Source organism: Phocoena sinus, chromosome 1, assembly GCF_008692025.1.
Source record: "Phocoena sinus isolate mPhoSin1 chromosome 1, mPhoSin1.pri, whole genome shotgun sequence".
NCBI lineage: Eukaryota > Metazoa > Chordata > Mammalia > Artiodactyla > Phocoenidae > Phocoena > Phocoena sinus.
In genome coordinates, this window is record NC_045763.1 from 32,632,243 (window position 1) to 32,657,715 (window position 25,473).

General features: G+C 43.9%; 1 protein-coding gene across 17 annotated transcripts; it reads left to right on the forward strand.

Moving 5' to 3' along the window:
* Nucleotides 1-293: 293 nt before the first annotated feature.
* Nucleotides 294-25,463, forward strand: CAP1 (cyclase associated actin cytoskeleton regulatory protein 1). 17 transcript variants are annotated; one of them, XR_004346663.1, is made up of 14 exons: nucleotides 335-481; nucleotides 12,523-12,644; nucleotides 13,271-13,374; nucleotides 15,052-15,129; nucleotides 17,102-17,245; nucleotides 17,347-17,432; nucleotides 19,318-19,423; nucleotides 20,603-20,780; nucleotides 22,479-22,663; nucleotides 22,845-22,968; nucleotides 23,127-23,209; nucleotides 23,521-23,664; nucleotides 24,298-25,266; nucleotides 25,305-25,463. XR_004346663.1 is itself a non-coding variant. In XM_032611034.1 (14 exons), the coding sequence occupies exons 2-14, from the start codon at nucleotides 12,533-12,535 to the stop codon at nucleotides 24,379-24,381; spliced, it is 1,584 nt and encodes a 527-aa protein (XP_032466925.1). In that variant the 5' UTR covers nucleotides 348-499; nucleotides 12,520-12,532; the 3' UTR covers nucleotides 24,382-25,463. The 17 variants fall into 17 exon arrangements, 16 of the variants coding, with proteins under 16 accessions (XP_032466933.1, XP_032466951.1, XP_032467033.1 ...); XM_032611034.1 differs by adding an exon at nucleotides 15,711-15,869 and having other exon boundaries at nucleotides 348-499; nucleotides 12,520-12,644; nucleotides 13,274-13,374; nucleotides 24,298-25,463; XM_032611122.1 differs by adding an exon at nucleotides 12,014-12,111 and having other exon boundaries at nucleotides 361-481; nucleotides 24,298-25,463.
* Nucleotides 25,464-25,473: the final 10 nt, after the last annotated feature.

Here is a 25,473-nt window from a genome sequence, read left to right on the forward strand (position 1 = left end):
AGAAAATCCTCCGGCTTGACCCTATTAGGGACTGAAGGGTTGAACCCCTCCCCGACTACTGTGAAAAGGAACCGGCCTTTGCCAATGAGGCCAAACTGACAGGAGAATTAACCACTCATCTCCTTCTCCGGGGGTGGAGCTTAGCCAGTAATTTCGGCCCTTCATTGGTCCGGGCGATTCCGGCTGCGGCGGTTGATAGAAGGGCGTGGCTAGCCTTAGGCACGCCCCCCGTAGCTCCCGCCTTGGGGGCGGGACTCTTTTCCCAGGCTAGTGGGGATTCTCCCCCGCGTGGCGAGTAGGGGGCGGAGTTAAGAGCGGAGCAGCCAGACTTCTTCCCCGGTCCCTCCTCTGGGCCGGCGTTTCGGCCGGCGGTTCATTTCCGGTGGGGGTGCCGCGCCCAGTGAGGGCACGGAAGTGGGTCGCGCGAAGATTGCTGGGCGGTTCTTGCCGGAAGTGGAGAGCGGCTGATCGCAGTCCCGAGGTGAGGCAGATCTCTGAGGTGAGTGTGCGCGGCGGGGTAGGGACTCTGGTCCTCTCCGCGGCCCACTGGCCCCTGGCGTTGTTAATGACCCTTCTGGCCTAGGTGCATGCGGTGAGCCCCCCTGAGGCGGCCGGCGCCGGGACCCTCAGGCCGACCCGGGATCCTGGGCGCGGTCTCTTGTGGGGCCGCGGTGACCAACTGAGCCCCGCTCTCCTGGGGAGGCCCCTTCCGCTGGACTTCGCGGTTCTGGCCATCAGCCTCAGCGGAGGCCTGATTCCTAAGGTGCTCTGACTGAAGGGAACCTCCGAGACCTTAGAATCTTCTCTATCCCTGGTCTCGCCCCCATTGCTTGGATGGGTAAATTGATCCCCGGAGAGAGGAGGCTGGTCCAAGATCTTACAGCAAGCGACGGAAACAGTCGGAGTCTAGACCTCAGCTCCTTAGATTACCAGCCCCATATCCTTCCCCCGTTCATTTCCCAGGAACCTCTCTCTACCTTGGGGTGGTCTTCCAGTAGGTATCGTCTTGCGGGCAGTTGCAGGTTAAAGGCTACTCGCTGCGTGGAACTTTTAAAAAATGCAGCCTGTTTGGCACACCTGGGCAGTTTTTTTAAAAAGAGAGGATCGGGTTTTTGTGTTTGCAATCAGAGAGCCTCCCCTGTCTCCTAGTCTATAGCTCTGATCCTGAAAAGCCAAGTTAACTTTGTTGAAGGTGTTGCATACTTCTGGACGTGAAACCAGTTGGCTCAGTTTTGGGCTGGTCCCACTGCCAAGCATCGGTAGCCATAGGCGCTTTGTTTAACTTGTTTGAGCCTCATTTTTGTCATCTTTTAAGTGGAGATCTCTGCTCACCTCACAGGATTAAATTCAGTGTAACAAATTGTGTTTATTCTTTGTTAGGCACTCTGCCACATCCAGGGAAGGCAGAAACAAAACAAGGTAGACCCTGCCCTCACGGAGCTGACAGTGTTGGCAGGGAATTTAACAAATAATTATAAATGTGATGAGTGTTAGGAAAGAAGAACAAGGTGCTTTGGCAGTATGTATTGAGGGGCTCAGGAAAATCCATTCTGCAGAAGCAGGGTTTAAGATGAGTTTTGAGGCATGAAGAGCTCAATGAAGAGAGCATGAGAAACTTAACGCAGAAGTTAGCATCAGAACTGTCAGTTGAAGCTCTTTATAGGGTTCCCTGTTCAAGTGAAAACGGGGCAGCCCAGCACATCAATCATTCACCAGCCATTTATTGAGCCCTTGATATGTGTGAGGCACATATTAAATGAGGCATCTAGCCCTGGTGACTAAGAATAAAGTAGTTCTCATAGAGTGGAGGAGGAGGCAGACAAGTAAATCAGGGGTGGCTTACAGTGTCATAGTGTGTGAGCACAGGGCTCTTGAGAGGAGGAATACCTGAGCCAGCTTTCCAGGCTTTAGGGAGGAAGTGGGAGGCTAAGTCCTGCAGGATTTGTTTAGCCGTATGGTGAATCTGGAAAAGGAATTTCCAGCCAAAGGGTCCAGTGTAAGGACATGGAATCTGGACATGTGAAAGACCATGACTGGAATTCCAGTAATGCTCAGAGAAGTGGAGGAAGTGGGTGGGGGTGGATCACATATGAAGGCCCTTGTAAACTATGCTAAGGAATTTGGAGCTTACCCTGAAAGCTGTGGGGAGGCTTTGCAGGCTCTTATGTAGGAAAATGATGTGGTCAGATTGATGTTTTAGTTCAGCCTGTCAAGGGGGAAGGAACATAATGAAGAAGTAGACCAGTGTTTGGAAGCTTGAACATGGCTTGAAACATGAAGACAATGAGAATGGGAAGGAGAGGAGGGATCGAATTTGAGCAATATTAAAAAGATGGAATCCGTAGAGTTGAAGGCTAATTGTTTATGGAAATGAAAAAATAGCAGTAGCCTAGGATGATTGTCTGGTTTTCTGGTTTAGGGAACTGGGTAGCACCATTCACCAATATAGGTACTGTGAGAGGAGGGTCAAGTTGGAGAGGTGACATGGAAAGGAAATGAATTTTGGACATATTTAGTTTGAGGTGTTTGCAGCACATCTAAGCAAAGGTGTCTAATAAGGTATCTCAACTAGAAGAAAGAGCAAGAGAAAGGTGTGGAGGCAGGAGAGGGTTTATATTGTTCAGGGAAGTACTGGAGCCTGGGGTTTGTAGGAGAAGATAAGACCAGAAAAAAAGGTAGGTGCTGCCAGGTTGTGAAGGGCTTTTGATGCCTTGTATGAATGCGTTTGGATTTATTCTGTGGTTGGCATTTTGCTAATTGTTTGACTTGCTGCTGTCCAGTATAAAGAAATTTCTGTTGGAATTTCCCCCCCTTTTTCTTCCCCAGAAATACTTCAGATGATCAGATGGACATAGTTTATGTTTCAGAGGAGTTTAAATAAAATGGTAACTGTGAAAGTACTTTGTCAAGTACAGCCTGTCATGCAAACCAAAAGTGGTGGTATTGTTAAGATTCAGTGAGTGTATTTTTGCCTTGAGGAGGTTAGCTGTTTAGTTTGTAAAATGTTTTGTTTACAACCTGAATGATGAATTTTTTTCACCCCTTTTCTTGCTTATATATACCTTTGTTTAGTTGCAGTTATTTTTTTAACTGTGGACTGAGCCTTTAAAAAGTGACTTCCTCCTTTCAGTTTTCTGTGAAGTATGGTGAGTCAAAGATTCATTTTACTTAAACAAGCAAATGCAGTGTCATTGAAAGTTGAACCCTCTGGTTTGAAATTTAATCCTGAGATTTGAAATCTGAGGATCCTCAAGCTATATCTTAGCCAGTCCTAGTGATTATTCCTTTGACTTGTCCTCATCAGTTTCTTTCTTTACTTTCTACTAAACTGGCTTGTTCATATCTATACTTCAGCTTCTCTACCATAACCAGACTACTCTTTTTTTTTTTTTGGCGGTACTCGGGCCTCTCACTGTTGTGGCCTCTCCCGTTGCAGAGCACAGGCTCCGGACGCGCAGGCTCGGCGGCCACGGCCCACGGGCCCAGCCGCTCCGCGGCATGTGGGATCTTCCCGTACCGGGGCACGAACCCATGTCCCCTGCATCGGCAGGCAGACTCTCAACCAGTGCGCCACCAGGGAAGCCCCAGACTACTCTTTTAAAAAGAACCATTTTCATCTTGTTAACCCTTCACTGGCTTCATTTTCCCAAAGAATCAAGTCTAAACTCTATTGTCCAATTTACAGAGTTCTCCACAGTCAGACCCTCATCTTAGTTTTCATTGGGTGCTACAGAGTGACATTCTAATTTAGAATGTCCTAAACTATTACATCAGCCATTTTATTTGTACCTCATGCACTACCTTTTGCTCATTATTACATTAGAACAGGGTTTCTCAACCTCAGCATAACTGACATTTTGGGCCAGGTGATGCTTCATTTCATGGGGTTGTCCTGTGCATTGTAGGATTTCAGCAGTATTCCTGGCCTCTACCCATTAGATGCCAGGGGCACTCCCTCAACTGTGACAACCAAAAATGTTTTCAGACATTGCCAAATGTCTCCTGGAGGACAAAACTGCCCCTGATTGAGAACAATGCATGAGAAAGTATCATAGCTCTGATTGTGCGGTGTCTTATCTCTCCAACTCAGTTCTCTGAGGGCAGGCTCCATGGCCGTGGTTAGCCCAGTGTATGGCACATGATAAACGCTGGGTACCTTGCAAGGAATAAATCATGGGTTTCACTGAGGCATCAAGAATTATCGTTCATTCAAGGAATTTCTGGGTGGGCCTTGAAGAACTTGCCTTTTTGTGTTTTTTTCCCTCAGAGGATGTGATCTTAATAGAGAAAGGCCATTGTTTAGGCACTCACTAGAAATGAGGTTGGTGTTAGTTGACAGTGCAAGTCAGATTTATATTTCCCCTATACTGGGGCTGTATAAATTCCTGTTTTCTTTGCTTGCATTTAGACAGCTTGGTTTAGTGGAGAGGGATTATCATTTATTTTACATTGGCTGTAGTTTATGATGTTGTTACTCAAGATTTATTTTGACTGATAAAATTGTTATACAGTTGACCCTTGAACAACATGGATTTGAACTGCGCAGGTCCACTTGTACGGGCAGATATGGAGGGCTGGCTGTAAAGTTATTGGAGGATTTCCCACTGCACTGAGGGCCAGTGCCCGCCCGTATCCCCGTGTTGTTCAAGGGTCAACTGTAGTTTCATCAACCTTAAATTAATGCAGCTCTAGCATTCACCATGAAACTATTTGTTCTTGATATACCATCATGTAAACCTAATAAAAACCATCAACTCTAAAAATACTCCTCAGCTACAGTGCAGCTTTGTTTGCCTTGTATTACCAGACCTGTTGTATCAAATTTTTCTATTCTACTAGAAAGTAGTTATAGTTGAAATGTTTAATGGAGGAAGTGAGCTTGCTTTTTTGTTTTGTTTTTTATTTTTTTTCCCTCCAGAGGTCATTGAAATTCCTACACATAAGTTAATTATAGACTTGCAGTCACAGATCTTTTTGTATCTCTAGCTGTAGCTGAATCATGGTTAGGGACAAATGGCATCCTTGAATCTATCTTTATGCATGAGAATGGGAAATGCTGTTCTGTTTACAGCAACTACCAGTTGAAATCAACCAATGCAGTTTTTCCTTATACAATATAAAAGATGCCTGCTGAATGCTTTTATGGTGTTAGTCTTCGTAATATTCCTTGAATGTGAGAGAGAGGGGAGCCCTTGACCACACAAAGTTATCTATTTGCCCCAGAGCATTGAAACAGCTAGTTCTCCAGTCTGACTTCAGCTTGTACACTATTACTAGCTTTACTCACTCCTGGAATTTTAGATGGAGGACCATGTTTAATGGTCAGGAGACAAGTGCTGATATTGGGTAGAATTCTTTCCCTCTGCAGGAGACAGGCCTTTCTTTCTGTTTTAATCTAAACCTCAGGTGGCAGTGACTCAGGCACTAAATGTCATTGGTTTCATCAGAGAAACCAAATGCTTGGAGAAGAACAGTGGCTCCTGATTTGGGTTAGATTTAGATGGCATCTTACTGGGGCAAAGTGGTGTCTGTTCTTTGGTTTCTGGGTTAAATCAGCCAACTTGTAAGTATCCTATTAGCATGTGTAGGTTTTGCTCTGTAGCATGTTAGAGTCTAGTGATGAGAATTTCTATATTGTTAGGAGCAGAACTAACTAATGCCTTATAGTTTAGTGGTAGCTTAGGAGAGATATCCAAGTGGAGCTGTTTTGTTTTGTTGTCTTCTATTATAAAGAAATTATATTACTATGTTAAAAAAATTTTGGAAAATGGGGAAATTGTCTAAAACTCCATCACTCGAATGTGACAAATACTGTAAATTTTGTGTTCTTTTTCAGGTCTTTTTCCACAGTGCATTTAGCTCTTCCCCTGTAATTAGAAGTCTAAGCTAACACAGCATTGAACATCTTCATGCCTATCAGTTTTCCCGTTAGTATTATTTTCTTAGGATAACATCTAGGGAACAGAATTACAAAGCAAAGGCCAACAGAAGCATTTTGAAGCAGATCAGTTGGGCTACCATAGCATACAGGGTGACTTGTGTAGTTGCTTTCTTTTCGATTTTACTTAAGGGTATGACTTAGAGGAACAACTACCTGACAAAGTAGAAAACATTTTATGCATAGCAACTTCTTATGAGTCGAAATTCATTCCACTGCCTTAATTGCCTGGTGAGAAGAGGCAAGAACTGCAGGAGTAACCTGGTTCCGTTTACTTCTGAATGACAGGCAGAAGGAATTGGGTTGCTTGAATTGTTAGAATGATGAGAATATGAAGCAGCTTTGGCAGGAATCACTGACCATTTCTGATTTTGCTTGGTTTTAGACCACAAAAGAAATTGCTGGAGAATCGAGCTCCTGGTTTCTTTTCGCTCTGCATGATATTCCTCCAAAAGCCTATGCAGTCTCATGACTTTATGACGTTTCCTTGCTGATGACTTTGTAAACATTGATCTCTAGCCTTGATTCTTCCCCAAGCTCATTTCTAACTATTTACTGGACATTCCCACTTGGAAGATTCATCTTCTGTTCAAACTGTGTATCCAAAACTGACCTCATCTTCTTGCCTTAGCTAGAACGTGCCAGAAACCTGTTTTTTCCTATAGTGTCATCATTCTCTTACTCCCCTGGATTTGCAACTCTGGAGTCATCTTTGACTCCCTTCTCTGAATGCTACTGTAACTCAGTAGTCAGTACCACACGGTTAATACTTGTCCTGTGTTTAATGCTTAGTTGTTTTGTGTGACCTCCAAGGGCAGAACCAAGATCAGTGGGTGGAAGTTGCAGGGAGACTGGTTTTGCCTCCATATAAGGAAGAACTTTTAAATACTTTGAGCTATGTGAATGGAATGGGCTGCCTCCAGAAGTCTTGGGTTCTCCACACTGAAGGTGTTTGAATAGAGGCTACCTGACTAATTGCTGAGAATGTTGAAAGGTCTGTTCTGTCATCAGATGGTGCGTTCTAGACTCCCTCCTCATCCTGAGAGCCAGTGATTCAGTGGAAGGTAGCCTTGTTGCTCCTGCTAGACTCCCTCAGGGTGGAGAAACTATTTTACTGTTAATTCAGGTGCTGGTCACTTAGCGGCCTAAAAGTGATTATTATTTTCCTTTGTGATAGCAAAAATATTTTTTACAGTACCACGTTTTTTTGTTTTTTTTTTGTGGTACGCGGGCCTCTCACCGTTGCGGCCTCTCCCTCTGCGGAGCACAGGCTCCGGACGCGCAGGCTCAGCGGCCATGGCTCACGGGCCCAGCCGCTCCACAGCATGTGGGATCTTCCCGGACCAGGGCACGAACCCGTGTCCCCTGCATCGGCAGGCGGACCCTCCACCACTGCACCACCAGGGAAGCCCTACAGTACCACTTTTTTGTTTTGCAGCTAGTTGAACAGCTTTCAACCTAACCTAGACCCTAATGTCTTCCCTTTTTTTTCTCCAAAACCCATGCTATCAGACAGTACTTGTAAAAATTTTGCTTTCATCATATTATTCCTTCTCTCAAAACCCTTGAATGGCTTCACATTTATCACAACATCAAATTCAAATACTGCCCAGGTTTCAGTGCCCTCCATAACCTAGCCCAGCTTGCTTATTTCCCATGAGACTATGTGGGCTCACCTTCTCACACTTTCTGTACATAGCCTTCTTGGTCTCTCTTTGCTTTTGATTGCTCTGGAATGTCTTCCCTTTTTTCTTTTACTTTTTCTGTCAAAATGCCCCACTTCCCTCCTGAAACCTCCTGAGACTACCTTTAGTCCTCATTGATTTCTTCTCCAAGCATGTAGTCATTTATACTATATAATTCAGGACCATACAACATTCTGCAAAGAAAAAGCTCCACTGTATTAGCTGGTAACTTTAACTTTTCCCAATCCAAATGAAATTAGTTAATCTCTAACAGAACTTTAAAAAATATAGTCTTCAGTATTTAGTCCATTGGTATTTCATTTGCGTTGCCCTTCCCAATAAGAATGAAAGCTTCTAGAGGGCAGAGACCGCGGGTCTTCTGTTTCTTCAGTAGCTGTCACAGTGCTAAGGACTTTCATGTTATGAGTGTCTTCTGTGTGCCAGGTTGTTCTAGGTGCTGCAGATTTTGGGGGTGGGGGCAGCTGGGGGAGCAGGGGTGGGGAGAATGGATAAATTGCCATGTTTCTGGAGCCTGTATTCTATTACATGGTATGCAGCAATAACATTTTACATTTGAACTGCATTTTAAGGCTCCCAAAGTAACTACTCATCTATAAAACCAACTCCTTTGATCCTTACATCTCTGTGTGCTAGGTGAGGGTCCATTAAATGACTATCCTAAACTTACACAGTTAATACGTGGCAGAATTGGGACTTAAACCTTGGTCTCCTGAATCCAAGTTTTATTTAGACTTGGGTAATTAGGACTGCCTCTTCTTCTGAAGCTTTTATGATGAATGCTTAAATAGTTGGGAATCTGTACCTTCATTTACAGAGGCTTACATATAGTTCTTGGCTACTGTCAGTCAGAAATGGCAGGGAGCAAGATTAGGCAGAGCTATAGTTTTCTGCTCTGGCAATTCTGTATTCTTGGGAAAAAACTTGTTTTAAATATTTGCTTTCCAAACATGTGTCGTCTACTCAATGTGAAAAAATATTGGCCTCCATAGAGGAAACTGAGAGCAGAGGAATTGAAAGCTGCTAATAATGTGCCTAAAGACACCATAAAGAGACCTTGAACCCACAGTGCTGTGCTTAGCAAACAGCTGGGGCTGCATGCTGTGATGAACCTGTTAGTCACTTAATTGCTTAAAAGAGCCTCAGAAAATTTGTGCTCAAGACTAGGTTCTCTCCCACCGGTTGTTTGATACCTAGCAGGCTTTTTAACTTCTGTCAGTTTCTTCATTCCAAAGATGGGGATCAGTATCTTTATAATATATGTCACAGAATTATTTTAAGTCTCAAAAGAAGCAGCAGTTTGATGATATAAAGCACCTACAACTCTAAGGGAGTTCTGTTTTTAATTAATATTATACCATCTAATAAACAAGGCTATCTGCCTTATGGCACTTGGTTTGAAGATCTCTATATCAATTTAATATCTGCCCAAGAAGGCAGCGTTTATTTGAAAGATGGGAATGTTTGCTAGAGCCTACAAACAGGCAAAAAAATGTGTTTTTTTTTTAAAGAAAGGAACCCCCACACACAAACACTTCTCCCCAGATTTGACACAGACCCACACACACACTTCTCCCCAGATTTGACACAGAGAAGAGATAACCAGACTTGCGTTGAGGGGAGAGGGGGTAAAGGCACTTATGTATTTATTTTTCCCAAGGACCTTTATTAACCTATTGTATTTATAGTGCCTACCATGTTTATAGTACTGGAATTACAAAGGCAAGACGTGGTCTCTTTTGTAGGGTGACTGATTGCCTGTTGACTATTAAATGATTTTAAACCAGTGTGTTAAAGTGTGGTAGAGATGAGTACACAATGATATGTGGGAGCACATATTGGAAATGCTTCTTGGGGAGGTCATACCTTGGCTGAGACTCAATGGACAGTAGGAATTCTGGAGAGGGGGCAGATTGAGAAGGGAAAACATACCCAACTGGAAAAGCTTCCTAGAGGAGGTGACACCTTAGCTGAATCTGAAAAAGGCAGTAGGAGTTATGAGAAAAGGAACAGGTTGGGAAGGGAAAGCAACCAAGCAGAGTGGATAGGAAGCTGAGGTTGAGAAAGTTTGGTAACACTGAGACACAGAGCCAGTGAGTACCACTATTCAAACTCCCAGTCTCTCTGACTTCTTTAAAGAACAACACTCTTTTTTTTTTTTTTTTTTGCGGTACGCGGGCCTCTCACTGTTGTGGCCTCTCCCGTTGCGGAGCACAGGCTCCGGACACGCAGGCCCAGCAGCTGTGGCTCACGGGTCCAGCCGCTCCGCGGCATGTGGGATCCCCCCAGTCCGGGGCACGAACCGTGTCCCCTGCATCGGCAGGCGGACTCTCAACCACTGCGCCACCAGGGAAGCCCCAAGAACAACAATCTTAACCACTATACTGTACTGCTTAACAGTTTCCAGGTTACTATCTTGATTGCTGGTAGTGCTGGATTACTGAGACAGTGAGTCTGGGGGAGCAGTGCTAGGGAAAATGATGAGTTCTGTTTTGGACATTTCAGATGTCCTTTGGGACATCCAGGTAGAGATGTCTAGGTGGAATTCTGAATCCCAGAAGGATGGCCTGAGCTGGATACATTGCTCTGGGAGTTGTTAGTCTATAGGTGGTTGTGGTGGTATCACTCAGCAAGTGGACTGGATAGTAATGCGATAATGGTAGTTGACAGCTTTGGAGTGGACATGACCACCTAAAGAACGAATATGCATACATAAAGAATAAGACAAGGTGTGTCTTTTGGTCCTTCAATTCTAGACATTCTTTCCCATAACATCTCAAATTTCACTCCACCCCCACCAAAAACAAAAAACTAGGAACTGTTCTCCTATATTTGATTAGTGGTGGAATGAGATTAGCTATAATGATAGCTGTTTTGTCTTTTCTCATTCTGCTTAAGTTAAACAGCAGAACCATAGCTTGTTTAGCATTGAAAGCTTAAAGTACAAGTAAAAGATGGAAAAGAAGGAACCAAAATCCATGAAGCTGTATTATTAAGCTTTTCAGATTGGTAAGTATTCACGAACCCTGGCAGCCTTTAGAGATGCTTGTACTGTGTTATCATGTTCACACTGGCCGGAACTTATAGTATCCATTATGTCTGAAGGAACATGTTTTATAACAGAATGGGTGGTATTTATTAATGCAAGGTAGCTTGGGAGTTTATTGCAGTCACTGCCTTTTCCCCTGGGATTTACAGTGTGGTGGATTATATGTGTCTGTCCCTGGATAGTATCCAGAATGAACAGGGCAGCAGTTTGGATATTTGGGTGATTGTGCCATAACATAAGGGAGAGTATATTGGATACTTCTAGTCTGCTCCATAGTCTGTTCCATTTTGAGTAGAGTACAGATTTGGAGGCTTCTGCTACCTCTTCAGGCCGGCGAATGCAAAGGTTTATTTGGTTCGCATTCTTATTTTTTTCCTTGATTCTTTTTTAAACAACATTCTCTGGCAAATCACCGGGCTCTGAGAGATCAGAGCCTGTACACGGAAAAGAATGGACAGGGATGATATTGTCTTCCTTAGTTTATCTTTTGAGTTGCTTCTCTCTTCCACAGGGAAGACAATGTGTGTTAAATGAGATATTCTGTCATGTAGCTGTCTTTGAGGGAATTATAATTGCTATGGTCATTTTAGGTGGCTTCAAGGGAGTTGAGTTCATTCGGCTTCAGTTGCCTGAATAAATTAATGCTTTGAAATGGCATCTCTCCAAGTCAAGTCTTTGATTGTGATTACACTGACTGATTTTTATGAGATCACCTATAATCTAAAGCACTTTATGTCGATGTATATTGATAACATTAACACTCATTTATGTATATTTGTGGGTAACTTTCAGAACCCTTGTCTCTGGAGTTCTGGGATACTATACTTCAGGTTCATTAACTTCTAAAATATTTATTGAACACCTTCTACCTGCCAGGTAGTGGTCTAGATGGTAGAGGATAAACTTGTTTAGGAAACAAACCAGAGAAGGTCCCTTCTCTTTTGGAGCTTACTTTCTTTAGGATATTAGACATTGAATGAGGCTAGTTCAGATAAGTTGGTACTTGTGAAAGATCTGTAACAAGCTCTCTGGGTGTGTCTGTTCTCCTTCCCTGCTGCATATCCAGATCCTACCCACCCTCATTTGAAGCCGGCTCAATTGGAAGCTTTGCCATAATAGCCTTATCTGATCCTTCCAGCTGATATATTCTTCCCCTCTCTGAAATCCTGTGTTATTCTCTCTGCAACTTATGTCACCTTAATTTTTTTTTCTATTTGTTTTACAGTTGTTAGTGCACATGTGAAGTCTTCTCTATTAGACTGTAAGTTATTGGGGGCAGGATAAATACCCTATTCATCTTGGTTTTGGGCATTCCATATGTAGGCAGCAGGATGTTGTAGGAAAAAACACAAAACTTAGAGCCATAAGGCTTGAATTTGAGGACTGGCTTCCCTACCAGCTAACTGTGAGACTATAGGCAAGTCATTTAACTTCACTGAAATTGTTTCCTATCTCTGAGAATATAGTAATTATCTTTCCATTCCTAAATAGTTGTTGAGAGGCTTAAACTGAGATAATATATGAGACTGTACTTTGTAAATTCTAAATTCTTACACAAATATTTATTTGGTGATATAGTAAATATTCAGTAAGTATTTGAATGAGTAAGCATTTGCTTTCAGTTAACACTGTTTCCTGGGTAGTTCTTTTGCTTAATGAAGTCTCTATGATTTTGCAAATATGCTAGACTATCTTCCATCTTATTTTACTGTAAAATGATTCTGTTCCTCAGAATTGGCATCCTCTTCACTCCCAGGGTATTCTTTTTTTCTTTTCTCCCTAGGTTCTATGTAATATTAAAACAACAAATGACATTTGATCTGTTTCAGCAGGTGCTACATTATGGCTGACATGCAAAATCTGGTAGAAAGGTTGGAGAGAGCAGTGGGCCGCCTGGAGGCAGTCTCCCAGGCCTGTGACATGCACTGTGGGTATGCAGACAGTGCTGCAAAAGGTAAGCAGCATACAAGCCAGCAGAATACCTCGAGTGGTGAATACTTGGTGTCCTGGCTGGAAATTCTTCTGTCACAGTATATTCCTTCCTTTGGAGCTAACTCCCTAAAACGTTTAATCTAGAAAGTTCATTGCCTATAATTCGTTATTGCTGTGAACAGATAAGGGAGGAAGTGACTTGTGCAGGGAGGCCTGTGGTTAAGTTATTTTAACACGAGAACTTCCTGCTTGTGTGATATTTCCTGTTCTTTCTTTAGCAAAATGACTCCAGTATAAGTCAAATGACAAGTGATATTAAATTTCCTCTCTCCAGACAATTGGCAAATTGGCCATTTTGCACATGCCCAATTGAATCAGAATGTTAGAGCTAAAAGGAACCTTGAGGGGAATCATTTTCTTTATTTTCATTCTATTGGTAAAGAAAATTAAGCTCAGCAAGAAAAGGGGACTTAGCCAGGGTTGCACAAGAAGTTAATGGTGGTTCTGGAGCTAGAACACAGGCTCCTGACTCATGCTCCAGCCTTCTGTTTACTGTGTTACCTTGCCTCTCTGCTTTCATATGGAAGTGCCTTTAACAAATCCTCTTTCTGATGTATGACCAGTTCTTCGTGGTGTGTCTGTCTTCAGCAGGAACGACTCCATATGTGCAAGCATTTGACTCACTCTTGGCCGGTCCTGTGGCAGAGTACCTCAAGATCAGTAAAGAGATTGGGGGAGATGTGCAGAAGCATGTAAGGAGGTTTGGCCCCTTTTTCCCTCTTTTAAGGACTGGTGGCTTTCTTCAGATCCTACTCATTCTTGGTTGAAGAGCCCCTTGAGAGGCTCCTGGCTCCTTCTCTTCTACCTGCACTGAGGAACTCAGTCCACGCACTGGAACATTTCCTCAGGTTTTTCCAGGCTCCCTGCTTTTATCACATATTCCGCATGGGCTTCTTTTATACAGATAGTTTGCTTCGTGCATAAAATGTGGCTTGGTTCATCTTTGTAGTGAGAACATGCTACCAGTCTGATCCCAGTGTGTTATATAACCAAGCCTGGGGTGGCTTATCCAAAGGAGTCATCATCATGACTTAGCATTTATAAAACTAAGCATGGTACTTATGCTAAAGCTATGCTAATGTGAGTTATTTTCATACTTAGCCCACAGTACGAATGTGAAGTAGGCAATGACAGGTGCCTCTCCACCAACCTCCCTTCATGTGCTGCTACCCACGTTGTCACCCCCGCCCCTACTCTGTCTCTCTCTCTGAGACCCAGAATCCTCCTGCTAGTCTTCTAAGTGATCCTTTGTCAGCAAGAACCATGTTTAGGATCTTCCTGACCCGTCAGCAAAACTGGTTGCTTGATCTTTGGAAGAGCTATTTGGAGCCTCTTATATACCATCTGTTGGCAATGGTGTTAACTCTAGAGAGTGGGACTGGGACTTAGATAGGAGTGTGGGGCTTGCATTTTTACTTTATACAGTAGGTCACATTTGAAAAGGTTTTAAAACGTATCACTTTTATATATTTTTTTTTACTTTTATATTTAAAAAATACAAATCCCGAAAAAATATATGACTTCAATTTGAATTTTTGTATTTGTAGTGCTTATAGCCTCATGTTTCTTAAACTCTTGGTCATGACCTTCAGTAAGAAATACATATTTGTGGGACTTCCCTGGTGGTCCAGTGGTTAAGACACTGCACTTCCACTGCAGGGGGCATGAGTTCGATCCCTGGTTGGGGAACTAAGATCCCGCATGCCGCACAGCACAGCCAAAAAAAGAAAGAAAAAGAAAGAAAGAAATGCATATTTGTAGCTAAGATATAAGTTTCACATTATGCTACTTGTGTTGCACTTTTTTTTTTTGGAAATAATTTCCAGTTGATGTATTGCACTCATTGTTCTATTCTCCTTCACTTAATAAAGCGCAAGTTATGGGGTCACAAAGTTGATTTAATTACCTGTGATAGGTCGTGGTCCAACATTCGAAAAACAGCTTTAACACAAAGGAGTAAATACCTTGAGAATTTGAGGCATGAATTTAGGCTTTTGCTTTAACTCTTACCTCTAGTTCTTGAGAACAGATTTGGGAGGGCGGGGGAGGTGATGAGAGGTAAGAGGGATTTTCACTGCACTTCATATCGCACTGCATGTTCAGTTGCTGACTTGACTTCATCGAAAGCTAGCCCCAATTATCTTCATTTCCAACTCTGGATTATATCCCTGATTAGTTCCAGCAGGAATAATGATATATTAGTCTGCCATCAGTCCCAAGAATCAGGAGTACTTGAAGAAATCAACATGAAGTGCCTGGGTTGCTACCAGAGTACATGCAAGTGGAGGTTTCAGGTTATTCTTACCAGGACCTCTCCAGTTGTAAAGTGTCATTGATAGCTGATTCTTCTCCTTTCCTCTCCTTTTCAGGCGGAGATGGTCCACACGGGTCTGAAGTTGGAGCGAGCGCTCTTGGTTACAGCCTCTCAATGCCAGCAGCCAGCAGGTGTAAGTTCATTACTAGTTGGTTTGATGCACAGGACAGGTTGAGAGCTTTCTGCTAAGCTATCACAACATGCTAAATTAGACCTACTAGGCTCGTGTATGTTCACACCAAGTCCCAGAGGGAGAGTCAGATTTTAAGCGCCACTGTGGGAATGTGCCATTGAGTATATATTTCTTGGGCTCTAATGGCTTTTTTTCTATCATTTTACTTAGGACTGTAGTTATCCCTGGGACTTTGCTGCTTCTCTATAGACATTCTTAGCCCAAATTCATCATATTGTCCCTTATGCCCTTTGGGACCTAGAGAGTGGTTCTCTTGCTCCACTATGGGTGGGCTTAGTAAGGCTGCTGGGGAGATCCTAAAACTCCTAAAGTACTGCTTCTCCCCTCACCCTTCAGTGGTTAGGCATCTCCCTTTAACTTTATTCCTACCTCAAGATTTTATGCTGCCACAAGTATGAAAATAAATTAGAGAAAATTTAGATTTTTCTCAGAGCCAAACATTTTTTTTTTTTTTTTTTTTTTTTTTTTTTTTTTTTTTGTGGTACGCGGGCCTCTCACTGTTGTGGCCTCTCCCGCTGCAGAGCACAGGCTCCGGACGTGCAGGCTCAGCGGCCATGGCTCACAGGCCCAGCCACTCCGCGGCATGTGGGATCTTCCCGGACTGGGGAGCGAACCCGTGTCCCCTGCATCGGCAGGCGGACCCTCAACCACTGCGCCACCAGGGAAGCCCAAACATTTTAGTTTTGTTTCATTTCTTCTTTTTGCATTTGGCTTTCCTAGGCAGAAGGCTAATAAAATAAGTCTTCCTACTAATGCTGTATTAAAACCTGTGAACCCTTGGCATGCCTAAATAATGTAAAAATAGCATAAGATAATGTTAAATATGTTAGACTCTAATTTTTAATCTGTCTCGAATAGTTAAAGCATTTTGTCTAAACCTTTTTTCCAAGCCCACACTTTCCACAACAAATCAGGCAGCTGAGACATTATTATCTTTCCCTTGCTTTAGATCGAGGATTGGCAGACTGTAGTCTGCAGGCCAAATCTGGCCTGACACCTATTTTAAATGAAGTTTTTTTGGGAACACAGCCATGTCCATTCTTTTAAGTATTGTCTGTTGCTGCTTTGTGTACTACAACGGCAGAGTTGAAAAATAGCAACAGAGACCGTATGGCCTGCAAAGCCAGAAATATTTACAGTCTGGCTCTTTACAGAAAGTTTGCCGACTCCTGCTTTAGACTGTTCTCATGCTAAGATCTGAGAAATGAGATGTTCAGGAAACCAAGCTTCGGATGAAGGATGAAAACACAGAAACACAAGATTCATCCATTTTGCTAAGCTGTCTGCTCAAGTGCCAAGCCCTCTAATTGCATTTGATTCAACAGATCTCTTCTCAGCAGCTGCTATATGGCTAGCAGCGTGTTGAGGGCTATACGGATTATAAAAGAGGGCTAAGACAAAGCCCTTGTCTTTGAAGAATCAATGACAAAGAAAAGCATGTTTACATGGGTCCATTAATAAATTGTACTGGTGTGTGATAAGGTGCCAGAATTGGTTATGCTGATGATAGATGCTGTAGGAGGCCGGTGTGGTTGGTGGAGTGCTGTCCCTCATGACGCAGAGGAGCCCACGGATAGATGGAAAGAGAGGAGCCCAGAAATGAACTAGTGTCTGCTGTTAGTGGGACAGAAAAGAGGCAAGTGGCAGAAATGGTAGAATTTTGTGGTACAGCTGGAGTATGGGTCCTGATCATGAAGAACCACAAAATCCAGCCTGGGTAGTTAGAGCTGTCTAAGGAGAGTGAGATGATGAGCAGTACTGTAGCCGTGTGAATCTTTGCAAGATAAATACAGAGTTTATTTGCATGCTTGTTTTAGTTCGTGAAGAATTCTTACCTTGAGGATCAGAGTTGAGCAACATAAAGGCTTCTATAAAAACACTAACCTCAATCTTTTCTTGCATCTTTTTCTAGAATAAGCTTTCCGATTTGTTGGCACCCATCTCCGAGCAGATCCAAGAAGTGATAACCTTTCGGGAGAAGAACAGAGGCAGCAAGTTGTTCAATCATCTGTCAGGTGTCAGCGAAAGTATCCAGGCCCTGGGCTGGGTGGCTATGGTGAGCGGCACAGCTTCCATGGGAGGGAAGGGACAGATTGAAAGAGGCAAGGTGATATGGCTGGAGAGGCCCCAAGTCACTGACAGCTTCTCTTTTCCTAGGCTCCCAAGCCTGGTCCCTATGTGAAGGAAATGAATGATGCTGCCATGTTTTATACAAACCGAGTTCTCAAGGAGTACAAAGATGTGTAAGTCCAGCCTGTCTTCAAGGGGTAAAGGACAAACCCAGCTGGTTACTTGCTGGAGTAGTGCTTTGTGTTAAGTTAAGACTGCCTTTGGCTGCTGTGTTGGTTCTCTTATCTCAGGGCTGCTTTTTGGAAAGTTTGATAGATATTGGCTCATAGAAGCTGTATTTGCAAGCAGGAAGTGTTTCTGTTTCCTCTTCTGCTTTATCTCCAGGGTTTGTAGAGGACTTTTTTTTTTTTTTTGCGGTACGCGGGCCTCTCGCTGTTGTGGCCTCTCCTGTTGCGGAGCATAGGCTCCGGACGCGCAGGCCCAGCGGCCATGGCTCACGGGCCCAGCCACTCCGCAGCATGTGGGATCTTCCCGGGCCGGGGCACGAACCCATGTCCCCTGCGTCGGCAGGCGTACTCTCAACCACTGCGCCACCAGGGAAGCCCTGTAGAGGGCTTCTGAGTCTTCTCATCCTTACCCTTCCAGGTTTAGGAGGTAAAATGGTCTAATGCCCTTTTATTTGCCTGTGTGGTCAAGATTTTGTTCCTTTGTTGAAAACTTCTAACTGGCCCAGTTGCAAAAGATTCAGTAAGATTTACTAGAAAATTACCCTGACTATTCACGTGGTCAGGTAAAGTGAGATGAAGGCTGCCTGACCACTGCAGGTATTGCACAAGGGGAGTCACTGTACGTCCAACCACACATGGCCACCAGTGTCTACTTCTCCATTGCTGGTTTTGAGCTGCACTGACTGCAGGCAGCTATTACTTAGCTGCATAACGCTCCAAACCCTTCCTTTCTTCCGTCCATCATCAGTTATCCAACATCTGTGAAGGAATAAGCCTTCATGTGGGTGAAAAATGTCCCAGAACACCAGGCCGCTCCTTGATCCTTCCAGTAACCTGGGATTAAGCATCACAATGTTTTCATTATACTCCATCGTATGCTCTGCAATTTCCAGTTGAGGAAATTAGGCTTTATGCTAAACAATCATAAACGCTTCCAGCTAATAATGTATAAGAAGAGAGGAGGACGTCCCTGGTGGCGCAGTGGTTAAGGATCCACCTGCCAACGCAGGGGACACGGGTTTGATCCCTGGTTGGGGAAGACCCCACATGCCGCAGAGCAGCTAAGCCCGTGCGCCACAACTACTGAGCCTGTGCTCTAGAGCCCACGAGCCACAACTACTGAAGCCCACGGGCCTAGAGCTGGCAGTCTGTAACAAGAGAAGCCACCGCAATGAGAAGCCCACGCACCGCAACGAAGAGTAGCCTCCCACTCGCCACTACTAGAGATAGCCCACGCACAGCAATGAAGACCCAAACGCAGCCAAAAAAATTTTTTTTACTTTTTTTTTAAATTAGAGAGAGAGAGGAGACTTGAACTATAGTGCAGTGCTGTTTCTATAATTTAATACTGATTATTTCCTCCTAACAGAACTTTTTATTTTTAATTTCTTAGGAGGAGGGCATACTTTTGACATAAGGCATTATGCTATAAGGCAGTTGAGTTTCTTGGAGTCCTAGAGATCCACAGTGTTGCTCGAGAGACCTCTCTACCATGGCTTCATGCACGGAATGTTTGCTTTTATCAGTTTTGTATATTAGGTTCTGCCTAAGGTCTACTTTGAAATAGTGGTTTTGCTACTTTTAAAAAATGTTTGAGGAATACTGCTGTAAGAGAAAGATATAATCTGGAGTCCCTATCTATATGGACTTTGGTCTAATTAGGGTAAGAGAATAGGTTCAAAAAAAGAAGGAAAGCTCAGTTACACTGTTGAGCAGAGCCTAAAAAACGCCACAGGCAAGAGGACGTGAGTTCACAGATAGGAGGGGGTCTGGAATCACTATTGTAATGTACCCTGACTGCCTGTGATGAGTTCTTCTTTAATTCTCCCAGGGATAAGAAGCATGTGGACTGGGTCAAAGCTTACTTGAGTATATGGACAGAGCTGCAGGCTTACATTAAGGAGTTCCATGCCACTGGCCTGGCCTGGAGCAAAACGGTGAGTGCTCCTCCCCTCCCTTCATCGCTCCAGGAAACCTCCAGGATCTGCAGGTTTCTTAGACTTTAGCACTACCAAGGTCTAAACAGGAATGTTAGTCTTCACAGTGGAGGGTAGAAAGAAAAAGGAGAGAAGGAAAGGGGAAAAAGAGTAAAGAAAGCAAGGGTCAGAGAAGGAATAGTCAGTTCTATTCAGCGTCAGTAAACATGGGTCAGGGACAATGATTGGGCTGGAAGGAGAGATAGATGAATGAGTTACACTGTGCCAACCCTCAAGAAGCTTAAAAATACAGATACGAAACCTCACTTCAAATCACCAAGCTAAGTGCTATAATAAAGGTACACACTGCAGAGTATGAAGAAGAGAAGAATGATTCTCACTGGGAGAGACTGTACTTTGAAGAGGTATACTCAGACTTTTCAGGTATAGGACAGAAGTGGGAGAAATGGGAATACTAGTAAACAGCAAAGCTTAAACAAAGTAAATGCAGAGTAAGTGTAGAGATTGGTCATCTGGCTTCAATAAGGAGAGAGTCACATATTTAGGAGGAAAGGCTGGAAAGGAAGGTAGTTGAGACTTTTAGACTTTATAATAGGTGATAAGTATCAGAGGTATTTGAGCAAGAGAGTGATAATGATCCTATTTGTCCTTAAAAGGGTCTTAGTGTATACAGGTTAGGGGTAAGGGCTTTGCTCAGACTGTGGAAGTGCTCATGGTGCTAGGGGCTGGTACAAAAAAGAATGAGATATAACCAAGGTAGCAAACTGATTTAATGAGATTGAGGGGGTTGGAAGACTCAAAGAAGATTGAATGGTCAAGCTTGGATGATAATATCTCTCACTGAAATAGAGACATGGGTGTGATGGTGAAATCAGTCTTGGACGTTGTGAGTCTGAGGTACCGGTGACACACTAAGTAAGTATTTAGAACTATAGGTTCAGAGCTGGAGTTAGGTAGAGGCCAATGGAAAAATGTGAAGGTTGAAAAACGGAGTTGAGTTGGATCCTTGGGAAAGGGTGAGAAGGAGTAAAGCCAAGTTGGGTGTGGGTAGGGAGCGTTAATCATTGCATCAAGGGCCACAGTGGGTACCCCATGTATCTTGGACACATGCAGGGCCCTATTGGGGATGGTACAGAGGGGAAGAGACGCTGACTGTGTTACCTGCACTTACTGTTCCAGGGGCCTGTGGCAAAAGAACTGAGTGGATTGCCATCGGGACCCTCTGCTGGATCGGGTCCTCCTCCCCCCCCACCAGGCCCACCTCCCCCTCCAGCCGCCACCAGTTCAGGCTCAGATGAGTCTGCTTCACGCTCAGCACTGTTTGCACAGATTAATCAGGGGGAGAGCATCACACATGGTAAGTGAATGCTTTGGCAAGAAGAGTTGGTGAATAAGTTGTTTTGGCAAGAACTTACCAACTAGAGACCTGACAGTCTGTAAACCAGAACCGTGGTTTGTATATGGGAGATTCATTTGGGGTGTCACATTCCTTCAGGTTGCCTAAAGGGATAGCAGAGCTGGCTCAAATGGAAATTGACAATGGCTCATTATAGTTGGGGGAATCTCTCTCCCCAGAGGAAAGTGATTTAATATTAAGGGGCATATACAGAGTACCTACCCTGTGGTGCCAAGACATGGTGCTGGCCGTTTTCCCCAGAGCTTTTTCCCAGTTACCATGCGGTCTCTTCAGGAGGTCATCTTGGAGGGGGTGGTTCACGTCCTCAGAGGGTGTATGTTAGTCATATGGAAAATTTGCGTAAGAATGACCTGATGTTGGTGTAGAGAAAGTAGACACCCTTATACACAGTAGGTGGAAGTCTAAATTATACAGCAGTCTCCTAGGAATCTACCTGTAAAAACACTGAAAGAACAACTTTTATACATTGTTGTTCACAGTAGCTAAAAATGGTGTAACCTGTATCCCACTGTAAGAGAAATGGTTAACTGTGGTATGTTCCTCTTGACGCAATACTATGCAGCCATTAAGTCTTTTTCTGCAGTGAACCATGCAGTGTTTAGGAGTGGTGGAGCTGAAACGCCAGTATTGGTTATATAGATTGGGCCGTGTCCACAAGCAAGGCACGTGTCAGCCTGTTGAGGGTGATTATCGAATGTTTTTCCTTAAAAAAAAGATTTTTATTTATCTATTAAATATATTTATTTACTTATCTTTGGCTGTGTTGAGTCTTCGTTGCTGCACTCAGGCTTTCTCTAGTTGGGGCGAGTGGGGGCTACTCTTCGTTGCGGTGCACAGGCTTCTCATTGCGGTGGCTTCTCTTGTTGCGGAGCACGGGCTCTAGACGCGTGGGCTTCAGTAGTTGTGGCATGTGGGCTCAGTAGTTGTGGCTCACGGGCTCTAGAGTGCAGACTCAGTAGTTGTGGCGCATGGGCTTAGTTGCTCCGCGGCATGTGGGATCTTCCTGGACCAGGGCTCGAAACCATGTCCCCTGCATTGGCAGGCGGATTCTTAACCACTGCGCCACCAGGGAAGCCCCCAAAAAAGATATTGTTAGAAACTACAGGTTAACTTGAGAAAATGGTTAAACCAAATTTCTTAACAGTGTGCATGCTTATATCTAAATAAAAAACAACTATGAATAGAAAAATTATTGGAAGGGGAGTTTCAAATGCTAACACTGATTGGAGGTCGTAGGTTAGCTGTGAGGGTTTTTTTCCTTTTACCAAATTTTCTTTATTATCACATATTACTTTTTCTTCCTCTGTTGCTTTAAAAACTACGTACGTTATTTTGTGAGTATATACTGATACTTAGTATGTCTTTCTAGATCTTTTTACATACCCATCCCCCCATACACACACATTCCACTTTTTTTTTTTTTTTAGTGGAACTTTATAATTTAATCTTGGGGTAGAAGAAAAATTATAAAAGTGCTTCTCCAAAGCTGTGTGTGAGAGAACATCTCAAAGGCTCTGGTTTGGGGCTTTGAATTTTTTCTTAAGGATCAGTTTAACTTCTGATAGCAGAAGTTGGTTATTGCCTCAGCCCAAAGCCCTGGTGTGAAGGACAGGAACAAGGCAGCTGTTGTTCTTACAGCCCTGAAACATGTATCTGATGACTTGAAGACTCACAAGAACCCTGCCTTGAAGGCTCAGAGTGCTCCAGTACGAAGTGGCCCCAAACCATTCTCTGCATCTAAACCAGGAGTCAGTCCTTCCCCCAAACCAGTCACAAAGAAGGAGCCAGCTCTACTTGAACTGGAGGGCAAGAAGTGGAGAGTGGTGAGTTAAAAATGCCAGGACTGGGGGAACAAGGAGTGGGGACAAAGCGATTAAACGGAGCACAGCCAAATGAGTACAGGGTTCTGGCTTTGATTGCAAGAATGAAAGTTTGGCATAGTCTGTGTTTTGGGGTGGCATGTGCTTAATGATGAGATTCCTAAAAGGGGTATCTCTTTAACAGGAAAATCAGGAGAATGTTTCCAACCTGGTGATAGATGACACAGAGCTGAAACAGGTGGCTTACATATTCAAGTGTGTCAACTCAACATTGCAAATCAAGGGCAAAATTAACTCCATTACAGTAGGTGAGTTCTTGTTGTTGACCTAGGCAGGCTCTGTCCTAGAGCTTGAGAGGGCTGGAACCATACCTACCCTATTTCTAGAGATTCTTAAATTCTTAATTCTTAAATCGAGTACTTTCCTTTAAAGTTATACTGTTGACCCGCTCCCTTTCTTCTCCTAGATAACTGTAAGAAACTCGGTCTGGTGTTCGATGACGTGGTGGGCATTGTGGAGATAATCAATAGTAGGGATGTCAAAGTTCAGGTAACTTGATACTTGGCTCCTTCCTTTAGTCCCTGAGGAATTAATTGAAAGAGACACAGCCGACCCACAGATGTTGCTGTGGTGGGAATCTGACTCTACAGAGTCTGTAAGCTGAGCTGCTTTGGATGTGGCAGGAAGAGTTGGCCCTTATCATGAGCTCTTTCCAGTACCCATTCTCACCCGCCCCTAGTATCCCGTATCTTGTACACCTGTGAGTTTTTCATGTAATCCCGTGAAACAGTGAAAGCTTTTCCCACAGCTAACTTGTTCTGCTGGCTGCTGGGACTCAATGCTCTTGGTTTCCCCTGCAGGTAATGGGTAAAGTGCCAACCATTTCCATCAACAAAACAGATGGCTGCCACGTTTACCTGAGCAAGAATTCACTGGATTGTGAGATAGTCAGTGCCAAATCTTCTGAGATGAATGTCCTCATTCCTACAGAAGGCGATGACTTCGTAAGTTCCTTGATCTCTTTAGTAGTATGGTCTGAAATCAGAAGGGACTGAAGACTTGCGTTGGAGGAGAAGTCTTCCAACGCAGCTGATGGACACTCTGCACCAAGTGGGTGCAGCCCAGCAGTGCACATCTCAGGCACAGACACATGAGGTAGTCCCACGAAGTAGACCCCCAAAGGAGGGTGGTTTCTGCCTTTCTTAGGCAGAGGAGATGCTCAGGGTAGGCAAAAAGGAATGGGATTGAATCACAGCACCCTATTGAGCTGGTGCCGTGAAGCCATACACATTCCCATCTACGCCTCGTAGGTTTAACAGTCTGCAAGGTCACTGATCAGTGAACAGTAAGAAACAGACTCAAACCTACATCTGTCTAGCTTTGGAGCCTTTGTTCTCGTTCCCACACTGCGCTGCTGCTTCACTGTCAGCGGTGGGGGAGGTGGTCTAGAAGATGTGGCGCTGCTAGTGCGCTGCCGGTTCCATGGCCTTGCTTTCTCAGGTGGATTCGGCTTCTCTCATTACATCCTACTTGCTCTCAGAGTTTAGTGCGAGCAAGCATTGGGAGAAAGTTAAGATTTAATTAACCCCAGGGTATTGCCTAGCTTGGGTTTAAGCCTATTGTTTCTTTATTTGCAGAATGAGTTCCCAGTCCCTGAGCAGTTCAAGACCATATGGAATGGGCGGAAGTTGGTCACCACAGTGACAGAAATTGCTGGATAAGCGAAGTGCCACTGGGTTCTTTGCCCTCTCCCTCACACCGTGGGATAAATCTGTATCAAGACGGTTCTTTTTTAGATTTCCTCTACCTTTCTGCTCTTAAACTGCTTCTCTGCTTTGAGAAGCACAGCTACCTGCCTTCACTGAAATATACCTCAGGCTGAGATTTGGGGTGGGATAGCAGGTCTTTGATCTTCTGCAGGAAGGTGCAGCTTTTCCGTGTCAGCTCAACCATACAGCCAGTCCATTCTTCAGGAACTGCACATCAGGACAGGTGTGTTTTAGCTTTCAGCCTTTGGGGTTATTTGGGGAAGGATAAAGCAGTCCCCAGGAATTAACAGATCACAATGTTCACACAAGTTAATCTTTTTCTAACAATGAGTGTGAAGGTAGCAGAAGCTGGTGTGATCCTAGTTGGTTCTTCTAACTTAAACTAATTTTCACTATTGACAAGTGAGGCAAGGGTTTGCACGGGACCAAAGGCTGAAGCTTGGCCATCTAGCATTCCAAGCAAAATGATTTCCTGTAAGCATTCCTTTTCTTCTGCATTCCATCCTGCATCTGCCCGAACCTGAGATAGTAGGTTGTCCTGTGTTAGCTGCTGTGGTGGTGCCCTGCACCCAGGCCAGCTAAAGGAGTCTTGGACCCTTCCTCTCTCTGGGGCCCCTGCCCAGCACCTTCCTACAGAGATGACTTAAAAAGAGAGGAAAAAAAAAGGAAAACCACACCATTCCCAGGAATCTGGCTTCCCTTCCTCCTTCCATGCTGGGTGCCCATCATCCGTCTTCATTGCTTCCTTGCCCTGTCATGCTCAACAGCTTTTGGCTTCTGTCAGGGCACCTGCACAGAGGACTAAAATCTCCATTGCAGGCTGGTTTTAGGTCTTGTGTAAAAATCTTGCACAGCATTGCTAATGTAAATTTCAGTTTTTCCTCTAGGACAAACACTTTACCAAAATATGCAACTTTTTTTGGTGGGAAGAGAGATTGTCCTGTGATTTCTACCCATTTCCTGAGGCCTGCGGAAATGAACCTTTATGTACTTAAAGTTATACAGAAAATAGAATAAAATTAATACCAAACTTGCTTAGTATTT